Source organism: Fusarium poae, chromosome 4, assembly GCF_019609905.1.
Source record: "Fusarium poae strain DAOMC 252244 chromosome 4, whole genome shotgun sequence".
Classification (NCBI taxonomy): Eukaryota; Fungi; Ascomycota; class Sordariomycetes; order Hypocreales; family Nectriaceae; genus Fusarium; species Fusarium poae.
Genome location: NC_058402.1, coordinates 1,828,302 through 1,840,363, shown reverse-complemented (window position 1 = coordinate 1,840,363; position 12,062 = coordinate 1,828,302). Strand labels below are relative to the sequence as shown.

General features: G+C 48.4%; 2 protein-coding genes across 2 annotated transcripts; one reads left to right on the top strand and one right to left on the bottom strand.

Annotated features, from left to right (window-relative positions):
* Nucleotides 1-2,092: 2,092 nt before the first annotated feature.
* Nucleotides 2,093-3,656, top strand: FPOAC1_010687 (uncharacterized protein; the record flags this gene model as incomplete). Its single annotated transcript, XM_044855076.1, has 2 exons — nt 2,093-3,469; nt 3,525-3,656. The coding sequence occupies 2 exons, from the start codon at nt 2,093-2,095 to the stop codon at nt 3,654-3,656; spliced, it is 1,509 nt and encodes a 502-aa protein (XP_044702389.1).
* Nucleotides 3,657-5,351: 1,695 nt separating this feature from the next.
* FPOAC1_010686 (uncharacterized protein) lies at nt 5,352-6,728 on the bottom strand (the record flags this gene model as incomplete). Its single annotated transcript, XM_044855075.1, has 2 exons — nt 5,352-6,426; nt 6,508-6,728. The coding sequence occupies 2 exons, from the start codon at nt 6,726-6,728 to the stop codon at nt 5,352-5,354; spliced, it is 1,296 nt and encodes a 431-aa protein (XP_044702388.1).
* Between the last annotated feature and the right edge of the window lie 5,334 nt (nt 6,729-12,062).

The window sequence follows — 12,062 nt, the reverse complement described above, 5'->3', positions numbered from 1 at the left end:
CGCTCACCTTCACACATGGGTCGGAAACCCTTGACTCGGAAATAAGTGAGTAATAACAAAAGGTTCTGATGAAACAGCGGATTGGATGATCAATTCTCATTGTACTGGAAAACATGCCCTTCTGACCCTCCAGCTTCGGTTGGGGCATCGTGCAGTTACAAAAACAATGAATGATGTGGACAATCTGCTAAAATACTACTGATTTGATAACTGATTTTTGGGGTGGAAATGACGGATGATAAACCTGATGTAGTCCAAAGATGGGCAATATATGGAAAAATATTATCAATACGACCCATACAAGGCTATCTGATGCCGGCGTAGCCCCGACAGTATCTGTGGTCTTGTATCGGTTGAAGTCAATGCAACTTGGCAGAAATATCTTTTTATGATAGATGACTGACTGACTGTAAGTTGATGCCGTCCGTCCTTTTGTGGGTGTTCCGTTCCCAGTCAAGGTGCAGCAGCGAATGCTTGTTTCTTGTAAGCTAGGTACTAAAGTAAATGTAGGTAGGGAGTAACAGGAGGTGCTAGAAAAAATAAATTGGAGCAAAGCAACGGCGGAATTTTATAGGAATTACCTAGGTAGTCCTGCAGTTTTTCCATTAACCTTGCGGGTACCTGAAACGACATATAGAGCGTCATGATTAGCAAAGTACTCTGGAGTATAGTTCATTTTAATTTGAATGGGGTCCATGGTTGTTTCTTCATCAGTGGTCAACAATCATTAATTACCGTTAGCTTCCATCCATGCCTGCCTCTCTGCCTTGTAGTTTACCTTAGTAGGTACTGGGCTTCTAACAGTGCCTACCTGTCTACTGGACATTGCCGTAGCCAAAACCAAAACCCTCACCTCACTCACTTTTTCTTCTAGTCACCCGCCGTCTTAAATTGCCGCTTCCCTTTTTCCTCTTCCACAACTGCTTTATTACATCGTTTTCCCTTTTCACCTCTCACCTCCTCACGCTCTCTCTATACTCTTCCTCTTCCTCTTTTATCTCTCTGTCCTTTGTTTTGTTCTGCTCTATTAAAAAGCAGTCATAACAAAGGTAGATCGCCCCTCCTCCTCTCCTCATATTTTGTCACCGGTACTGCTGCACGGGCGCCAGCGCCCTCGAAAAAACTCAAAGACTACCACTAAGAAGGATTTCATTTCTCTTTTTTTCCCACTGCCCTCGTTCCGCCTCGCTTCGTCACTGTAACTTAAGTTATATACAGTGCAGTGCAGTGCAGTGCAGTTGCAGTACTTTACTGCACCCATCCAACGACATAGCGCTCCCCCTGCAAGTCGACATCCGTTCGTGACCTGCATCCGCTCTGTCTTGGCGCTCGGCATCACCAGCATCAGCCAAGAAGTCTAGAGAACCGTGACTGAGGACCCTCCTCCCAGTGCCTCGTTTTTTGCCTCTTTTCTCTCTCTATTTCCTTCGGCCTTTCTTTCAGTGTCCAGGCAACTCGACCTCGAAACTGTGTCTTTGTCGGCATCTTTCGGTACCTGTTATCACATCACGCCAAACAACTAGACCGCCACCCTCGAGGTACTGTAACAGTACTGGCGCTTCATAGCCACTATCACCATCTGCGATCCAGTACCTACCTATATCCAGTCCAATCTAGTCCAGTCCAATAACTACGCATCGACGCTCGTCTTGCGCTTTGCCTCGTCCCCACTCTCCGCCAAGATCTGGGACCCAAAGACAGCTCAGAGATCCCCCACTGTCCTGTTTTTGCCCGCTTGCTCGTCAATCTTGTTCTTGTTAGCGGCCCTGCGCTTTTCAGAAAGCACTATTAAAAGTCGCTCTTCTGCGTTCGGCTTTTCTCTCCGTCACCTGGCACTTGGCTTACTGTCGTACGCTGGCTTCGGTCGTACGCTCACCGCAGACCGTTGCTTCTAGACTGATCCGTCGCGCAACAATCCCTTGCTCGAGTCGTGCTCACCCACGCCCGCCTTGTGCTTGTGCTACCGCCCGTGTCTACTGTCGCACCGAGCTGCCGCATATCCCACTATCGCGACACTTTTCTCGACTCTTCGCCCCAAATATACTCTCTAGTACCCGAGACACTGACGCTCGACGTTTATTCACTTACGAAAATGCCCACCGCATCTGGTTCCTCAAAACCACCATCTGCAACGAGCTCAAAACCGCCCTCGGTCAAGTCTCAAGATGGCGTCAAGAACTCCCCAGGTCTAACACCGCAAAATGGTGCGATCACTGCCAACGGAAACCCTCCTTCGGACACCCACTTGAAGCCCACCACCTCTGTCAAGAATCGCCTCACTCGCATGTTTTCGTCCAAGGATACATCAAGAGTGCCGACACCTGCTCCCTCGACCATCGACCTACCTAACCGCCCACGCGCCAACTCGACGAATGGTACCTCTACGCCTGCGGGAAAGACACCATCAACTGAGAAGGGGAGTGACAAGCCTGTACAGAAACCCGCCGAAAAAGCAACAACCCCCGGAAAATCTACACCAAAGTCAACCAGCAAGGAGCCCTCTCAGCGCTTTGTTCTAGATCCAGAGTTTCAGGGAGGCCATGAGCATCATTTAAGATCAAGTCGACGTCAGGAGAAGCTTTCAGATATGTGGAGAGCACTCATCGGCAAGAAGCATGAGGAAACGCCCGAACACGATCTATCACTCGTCTCGAACTGGGTGGACACTTTGCAACAAGAGAAAGAAGAAGCGGGCGAAAAGAAAAACGGTCCCAGTGCAACAACAACAACCCTAGTCGAAAAATACGGCAAATGTCAGGAGATAGTCGGACGTGGTGCGTTCGGCATTGTTCGCATCTCTCACAAGAAAATCGGAGGCAGCAATGAAAAGTTGTTTGCTGTCAAGGAGTTCCGACGCAGGCCAGAAGAAACAGAGAAGAAGTATAGCAAGCGTCTTACAGCCGAATTTTGTATATCGTCGTCACTTCGACACCCCAACGTTATTCATACGCTTGATCTACTCAAGGACGCCAAGGGCGATTATTGCGAAGTAATGGAGTTCTGTGCTGGAGGAGATCTCTACACTCTCGTCCTCTCAAGTGGGAAGCTCGAAGTTCAAGAAGCCGATTGTTTCTTCAAGCAGATGATGCGTGGTGTTGAATATCTACACGAAATGGGTGTAGCACATCGCGATCTCAAGCCCGAGAACCTGCTGCTTACCACCCGCGGCGCCCTTAAGATCACAGATTTTGGTAACGGAGAGTGTTTCCGAATGGCTTGGGAAACGGACGCGCACATGGTCTCTGGCCTATGCGGTTCTGCTCCCTACATTGCCCCCGAGGAATACACTGATAAGGAGTTCGACGCCAGAGCTGTAGACGTGTGGGCCTGTGGTGTTATTTTCATGGCAATGCGAACCGGTCGTCATCTTTGGCGATTGGCTAAGAAGGATGAAGATGAATTCTATGCCCGATACCTTGAGGGCCGCCGAGACGAGGAAGGTTACGGCCCTATCGAGTCTCTTCATCGGGTATGTTTATTCGCGCACTGGTGGATTATGCATCAGAAACTAACATATCTCCTAGGCCCGATGTCGCAACGTAATTTACTCGGTTCTCGATCCTCATCCTACTCGCCGTTTGACAGCTGCTCAAGTCCTTAAGTCAGAATGGGTACGCGAGATCAAGCTATGCAAGGCTGGTGAAGAGGGTCTGTAATGACAGGAAAAGACTTTGGTTGCCTTTTTGGCCTGAATGTTTTCGACTCGATGACTCGAGGCCATCTAGATAGGATAACCAAAATCGAGTGGGACGAAAGGACAGGTTGGCGTTGATGGCGGCACTGTGAGCCAGGACACTGATGATTCCACGACCTATCGTTTGGGTTATTTCCTTTGTCATTTGATACCGAGCAATGGTGTTGGGCGTATTGTAAACAGAAACATTTTCTTTTATCGTTTTAAAGCATATCATGCCCTGGAAGGGCAGGGGTTTCTTGCACTCAAGAATTGCTTATGCTCAGGAGTTGGGTTGGTGGTATAGGGAGGCTCGGTCCGTCAACTATTCAAGAACAATTTTGTCAAAGAAGGTTGCATTCCCAAGACTAGGAGGCACAGGACAAGGTCGAACAACAAGAACATGGAAGGTTATGAATCATGGGAAATGGACGAATGATTTGGATATGCGGTCTTCGCAGGGAGACAGGGGAAGTTAAGTACAAGAAGTTATGAACCCGTCAATGAATAGTGAAGAAAGGAGAGAGGGAATGGCATTGCCTGTCGTTGACATCCAAAGATATAAAGACATAGGAATCAGAATAGACAAGGCGTTGTTCATGTCAACGCAAAGATTCTATGCACATCATCTTAATATGCCAACATATTTCCCTATAATATCACATACTTAAACTTACTTCAACACCGCGAGAGGTTTTCTCAATGCTCAACGTTAGATGAGGTCTCTGAATCCATGGTATAAAATTACAAGACAGAATGCATGCTTTTATTCTACTCTTACGGGCATTCTAATTGATGATATATCTCAGACTTGACCAATCCCTTGAAAGAGTATATAATAAAGGCGATATAAAATGACTCTAACAAGTGTCTATACCAAGGAAACATCTAAACATAAAATGGTTTCAGTTCGCAACAACATGGGGCTTGCCGATATTGAAAATATAGATAGATAAATTATGCCTATGAAATGTGTTGTGGGAAGCTCATGGCCTCGTGCTTTATGCAACAAACAGTCAAAATCACAAAAGAAACTGAGGAGCATATGACCCAAATATCCTTTTAAAAGATACGTTATCCCATTGATTTGCGCCCAAAACCAAAAGCCATACACCGCGCGAAGCCTATCAAGGCGATCGCCCACCATAAAACCAGATAAATCCAATCCAAAATCTGGTTGGAATCGACATAAACATGCAAAAGACAACATGGTCAACCCTGTTCGTCTTGCTCATATAGCTGAGGCGAGCAGCGAACTAGTCCTTTCCAATACCTAGATCAAAAACCACAAATTGATCTGTTTTACTCCCATCCCTGGGTTATAGCAGCCTCAGATATTGTATAAACCCAACCCGCAATCACAACGGCGAAGTCAAACGACGATCACACATTACGAATCGAGCAATAAATTTGTTCAAGCAACCAAGCAGAACAACGAGAATATCGACGCACAATGTCATAGCGTCGTCATGACCAAAAACATTATGTCCACCCGGTGGACCCCCAGTCGTGAACCGCGATACCATCCAACCTTTTCGAGCCGATTCGAATGCAAGCCACAAGATAGTAGTGTTGTAGTAATAAACAAGAATAACGCCTTAGTTATTAGGCTAAAAGAGGCCAGTGATGGCCCGGTCGGTATTGAGAAAGATTATTGTGAATTATCGTTTGCGGTCGCCTATGAGTGGAACAGGTCCCAGGCCCGTTCACATAGACGGATGAACTCTTCCTTTTTGGCTCGCTGAGTATCGGGACTATCTCGTCCGGCACCGAAGGGTCCGCGGGCACGTGTAGGCGCCGGCCCATGTCCCAGTGGCGGGCTGCCGTCTTCATATTCAGCTCGGGTCCTTCGCCTGCTTGTGCTTCGCGACGCATCAATGGGTCGGCTGCCAGGAGCTGGAGAAGGAGGAGTTGGTGGCTGATGTCCGCCATAGTGGACAAGCTTGGGGAGAAGCTCTGTTCGTCCGCCAGCGAGGTCTTGTTGGGCCTCCTCGGCAGATCGATACTCACGGCCACGGCCAGGCGTTGGGGCCTGGGGAGGAGGCGGAGGGTGACTAGGAGATGTCAAAGGCCCGCGAGAGTTGTGATTACTAGGGTAAAGAGACTGAGACGGAGGAGCATTGTCGGGATGCGCAGAAAGCCCCTGACCAAAGACATCGCTGATAGGTGGCAATCGGTTGGATGTTGGATTAGCAGGAATGTGGTGGATATGCGAAGTGTTGGACAAGTTAGATGGCTGGTTGGTGATGTGTCGGGTCATAGGAGCAGGATGTTGTCGCCCAGTAAAGCTGTGCCCAAGAGGCGCAGACTGGATAACTCTCTCATTGGCAAACTGCTCATGAGAAGGAGCAACGATAGAAAGGCCAGGAGGGGCCTTGTTTCGTCGAGACATGCCGGGAGTTTTGGCGGCGAATGAGTTGTCTTTGTCAGGTCCGTCTCCCTTGGCAGATTGCTGGTGAAGTCTGGCCTCGATGATGTGTCGCTGTTGTTCTCTCACTGACATACTTCGCTGTAGCTGCTCCTTCATAACAGGATCTTGGGTGACGAAGCCAGGAGAGAGACAAGCAATACCAACTTCTTGAATAGCTAGGCCGTCGCGCGCAGTCATGGGCCGTGCCGAGGTCGGCTGGTTGGATTTGGGTGTGTTCTTGGACAGGTCGAGTTTGCGCGGTCGAGGTCGCGTGTTGGTCATACTGGGAGAAGCAGGCTCCTTCTTTACGATAATTCTAGGGGGTGCGCCAGCGGATCGGGAGCTGCAAGGGAAATTAGCAACGGACCAATCGATTGAGTTTTTCTTTTTTCTTTTAAAGAGAAAAGAAATGTCAAAAACTTACGCGCTAGATGGTGATGACTTGCTACCTTGACCAGCAGCTTTAGGGCTGCTGCTGGTGGAGGACTGAGCTGTCGCATGCGATGTTGAAAGATTGAGGGATGAGCGTTGTGCTGATGGGGAAGTTCCAGTGGCGGCGGCCGACGTGGAGGGAGCGGGTAGTTCAGGATTGGAGAATCTTTCGTGGGGAGCGGGAGAGGGAGCCATGGCAATTGCAGCACTCATAATGAAAAGAGCGAGTGCAGGGTTGTGAGAATTGGTGGCAGGTAGTTCGTATTGTAAGGAGATGAAAGAGCTGCAAGGAGAAGCCAAAAAGGTAAAGCCAGAGTGAGCCGAGTAACTGGGTTTTACTGGGTCTCGCAAGCCTTAGGGTTCCTGTCTTTGGGAAGCCAGCAGAATGAATCGGTCGGCGAGGACCGTGGAATGAGACAGGAATGGAAGCGATCGTAGACGCAGATAGTAGACGCGGCCAAGTCGAGTCAAGTCAGTGCACGACTTTGATTGACTGCTGACGCGGGAGAAAAGGGAAGAAAAGGAAGCAGGGCGTCCGGAACCACGAAGAGAGGCTGGGTCGGGCTAGAAGAGAGAATACAATAGCTCAGCTCGAGCGACAAACCAAAGATAGAGGGTATCTGGTTGGTTAGTCGGTTGGTGGATGGTTCGACGACGGCGGCGGCTCTTCTTTTGCGCTGCGCTCTGACTTGGGTCCAAGCTCAAAGCGGGTGGTTCAGCTCTGTACGAGATGTGACAGAACAGAGAGCAACAAGGTTGAAGTAACAATGAATTGATCTGATTGTCTTCTCCTCTTTTGATGGGCGAGAGGGGAAACAGAGATATCCCAGAGAATGATGGATCAAGAAAAGAAAAGAAAAAGAAAGGATACCGAATTATTAGTCTCTCTTCTTGTTGCCAATAACCGACTCTGAGAAAAGCCAGGGGCGTCAATGTGGCTCGAACGATCGACTGTATCAAATTCGGTACGGGGCGTAGGTTTGGGCTGTTGGCTCCAGCTCGGCAGGGCCGCGTTTCGCGTGGTTTCGCTCAACTCAGTTCGGTTTTAGTTGGCTTCCAGATCAGTTGGTAGGTGGACAGAATTCCTTATTCCGTCAATTGATGGTTGTATGTATGTAGGCCGATGATGGTCTTTTGTCTTTTGGAGGGTCGCTAGATCAATACCCTCGGGTAAATGCCAAATAAAGTGGAAGAAAGCCAAATCGACAATCGAGAAAGATTCCTTTCTGCTGTTGGGTCTGGACAAGGAGGCCTGTAAGTACTTTGGCAGTACAGCGCAGCTCAAGCGGCTAGCCAACAGTGTAAGCTGCAAGACCGTGGGCCACAGGCAATGGATCAGCGAATGAAGAGATTCTCACAACCGACTGTAAATGTGACAAGGCGGAGAGGCGTTGGTGTCGGCGGTAGCAACAGTGCAGTAGTGAGAGTGAGCTATCACAGACAGTCGCAGCTCTGGTTGTACGTATTAGAGACAGATGGACCAAGATATATTGATGAGAAACCAAGAGCCCACGACGAAAGGAAGAAAGGATAACAACAGAAAGAATCAAGCAGCTGACGATGAGGGGTCGGTTGGGCACCTGGCGATGTTTTATTTGGTGCCAATGTATTTTATGAAGGGGGATACGGGGAAAAGTGACACAAAGGCATGGCGCCTGGTTCGTAACTTGAAGCAATGGACCCAACCTGGCGAGACGAGCCAAGGGACATGGATGGGATCGAGAGAATAGAAAACAGCTAGGGTGGCCCTGGTTGGCCGCATACTTGGACGCTGTAGGGGGGTGAGGCTAGCATCCGCGACCAATCCAAAGGCTCAAAGAGAATGAACTTCTAACTGTCCATCCAAGTTAGACTTGACGAGGAGCAGTGCTGAAACCCCTATCCAGATACTTGCCAACTCTCATCGGTCCGGAAAACAAGTCAGACCAAGGCAATAACATCGTGGCAGGCGAGCCGTATTGAATTGGCAAGCGGGCAAATAAATACATAGTATTCTCAGAAACGGCACATGAGGCATGGCGAACCGGGGTTGGGGTGGTCCTCACCTGAATCCTGCTGCTGGCTGCACACGACCCAAGTCAACCGCCGGCCACTCGTTGTCGACTTTGTCGGCATGAGTTTTGCTCTCACCGTTGCTGTAGGTTTGATACTGTATGTACGGAGTGATATCCTTCTAACAAGCCATTCGACGTGGCCCCAGTTGCTGCTGATAGAACCTTTATCCCTGTTCGAGTTGTTGACATGCGCACGAGTTGTACCTGTCGGACGGTCAATGCGCTGTATTTTTCCGTGTACATATTCACCCAGACACATGCGATGTCGTTGACCTGTGACAACATATGGGTATGGTACTGTATGTGCTGCTTGTTCGGATGGTCCTTATTTTCAAATGTTGATCCCATGAATATCGGCCAAGCTGCCGATTGATGTACGAGTGTTTTTCCCAAGTGGACTTTGTTTGACATGGCCTTGTTTGAAGATCTGAATTCAGGCTGACCGCTCCTCGATCCTGATATAATCCTCATGTCGATCTCAGACACGCCAAACAAGCAAACCCTCTGCCGAGCAGCAACATGTCTTGAAGCCCCAGCACTGGTCTCATATGAATGATGAGGACGAATTCACCGTGAGCCGTAACACAACCATCTGTCGTACCGTGTTTCCAAGCACAAAACTCAAGCAGGGTCCTACTGGGACGGGGGGAGTGGTGCGGACCGACAAGCAGGGTTGTCTGGAATCTTGAATATATCCCACTTCATTCCTGTCAGAAAGCCTCTACGGCCTGTAACGGTCAGTGTCAGCATCTTGAGTTAGAGCCTTAATGGAAGACTTCTTGATGCTCGCCGCTAGCGTACCCCATGGCGCTGGTACGCTAATAGTCTCAAGGTCGCTGGTTGGTAGCCCCGGGATAGGCCAAAGCCGAGCCATTTGAAGAACGATGCAGCTTGTTTCGTCGACGATCCACGGCCTAGTCAACTGATAGTGTCCATCCAAATAGACAAGCAAATCACTGTAGCCAATGACGACTTGTTGGCTCTATGTTACCGGCCAACGAAGAATACTAAAGGAGAAAAGAAAGGAGGTCTCTATTGGATGATTCGATGCAGGTTGTTGGTGCAAAGTTTTGGCGGTTCTAGCTTCCAGCCAAGCGATAGGCAGGTGAGCGTCGTAGCTGCCGAATCGGCTTTAGATTTCATCCCATCACGAGGCTCCAGGGAAGCGGGCAAAGAACCTACGGAAGATGGCATGCATGTAAGGATACTCTAACTGCACAGTAAGCAGGTGAGATCGGGGGCCTTCCTCGTTTGGGAGGCAGTCCGCATGGGTGCCCTTGCCCTTTTCACATCTGAAGACCGGGTTTGAGTATCCCAACACTGGGAAGGACCATTCCGAGACAAAACAATCATCCTCGTTACCCTCACAATATGAAAGAAAATTCTGTCTCGTCCGAGGTTTCGATGTTTTATTACTGCGTTGCCTTGTGACTACCAATTTCCTTCGGCCTTAGTACCTCCCTGTTTAAGTTCTTACTTTAATAATAGTTGTTTCCCAAAGGCAGTTTCGGAACAGCCTTCCCCCACCACCCGACTTTGTCCACTCTCTCACACACTGAAACCTGCCCCTCACTCACACTGAAAACCCCAAACAGCCTAGGGCCCTGACGATCTTTCGATGGGTACTGTACCTACCTAGGTACGCAAGTTCACTTTTCTGTCGACCAGATTATTATACATATTGAGTTCCATACCGGCACCGTCGTTGACCATGCTATATCTGCCTCTGCCCCGCCTTGATTGCACCAAAATGTCAATAATTGGTACTTTGATGAAAGACAAGCTATCAGAAAATCAATCTGCATTATCTGGCGAGCCATAACTTCCATTTTGGACTACCCAGTATGTGACAAGTCGTCTTATGTCTGCTTCAGCATGTTCTTCAAGGATATCATGATCTTCACTCAATCCACTCCCTATGGCAATTTATTGTTGGGATGGGTGATCTACATTCATCCTCACCTTCGTCACTCTTTAACCTGGACGAATCCGCCAACCATTGACAAATTTATCGCCGGAAACTTGAGGATTGTGTGCTGAGACCTTGGAGGTTCGAGAATAACCCTTGCTGCTGTCAAGCAATTCGAGGGTATAATTCATTCAAGAACATCCGATGCCGATACCCAACGAGGGTCAGTCTATGTATCTCGCAAAACCCGATAACTCATCCTTGTGGCTTCACAGTGGTCGAAATAGGGTCTTGCTTGCATGACAGCGCTCCAATTCCGTCCTCGTGCCCTCCGACGATCACTGTGTTATGCCCCCTGTCTCTAATCGGGACTCTCCTTGTCCGTCTTAACCAACCATTGAAAGTCATTTTCATCGTCGTCAGCGGCCCGCATTCATCTGGTCTGCTGCTGCTCGTGAACAGCAAGCATTTCAGAGATGTTGCTTCAAAACACAGTGCTGCACCAAGTACTATGGACGGAGGACAAATGCATTGTTACCTAGGCTGAGTTGTTCACGACTCATCATAAACTGCCAAGAACGTGACAAAGAAAAAAAAAAGTTGAACGCCATGACCATTGCGAAATGAAGAAAGGAGCCGCACATCTCCCGCCGTCGACGCCTCAGGTAGCCTTCTTGTTGTTTTAGCTAGAAAGGTTGCGAGCCACGAGGTTCCTCCCACGAGGAGTATGGTTCATAACCAAGCTCCTCTCCTCTCGATCCTTCATGTCCCTCTCGCTTCTGCTTCGCCTTCGGCGACGTTTCTATTTCTTCAGGGTCTCGTTGTCCACTGCAATTCTCTCGTGTGTCGTTCGTTGCTCTGTACGTACTGGATTTTGTGCTTCATCTCACCTGAGACGGCGTCTCAGGTTAGCAGCTCAATGGAGGGTTTCCTCCACCTGTGCTCACACCACACACCTCACACTACTGCAACCCAACGGCTACACTTCCGGTCACGGTGTAAAACCTTCATATCACAGTGTAGGGCAGTAAATAGCCAATTATATTACTTTTTCTTTTTAGTCTCTTTAAATCCTAGTAAGTTTATTTTTCAGTCTAAAAAATTAGAAAAATATATATAATAAGTAAAGAAAAAAGATATTCTAAAAAAGAGAAAAAAGAGAAAAAGGAGAAAAAAGAGAAAAGAGAAAGGAATTTATTTATATATATTTATCTATTCTTTATTAAAGAGTAAAGAGATAATTAATTTTTAAAGAAAATAAAGAGATCTAGCTGAAATAGGCATAGTTTAGCCTTATTGGCCTTATTGGCCTTATTAGCTGTTATCGGTCTTATCAGTCAGGCCCACACCGTGACCCGAAGGTTTTGCACCGTGACCGGAAGTGTAGCCCAACCCAACGCCGCACAAGTACGTACCATGCCCAATTCGCTCTACAGCCACCCTCTTTAGAGCGCCGTCGTTTGCACTTGTTTCGAGATGGCTATGGAACGGCTTGTGATTGGTTTGCTTCTGTTACTCTCAAACATGATCAGAGCTAATTCGTATCACCATCAAATGGGTTTAGCCGTCATCTCGACTATCTTC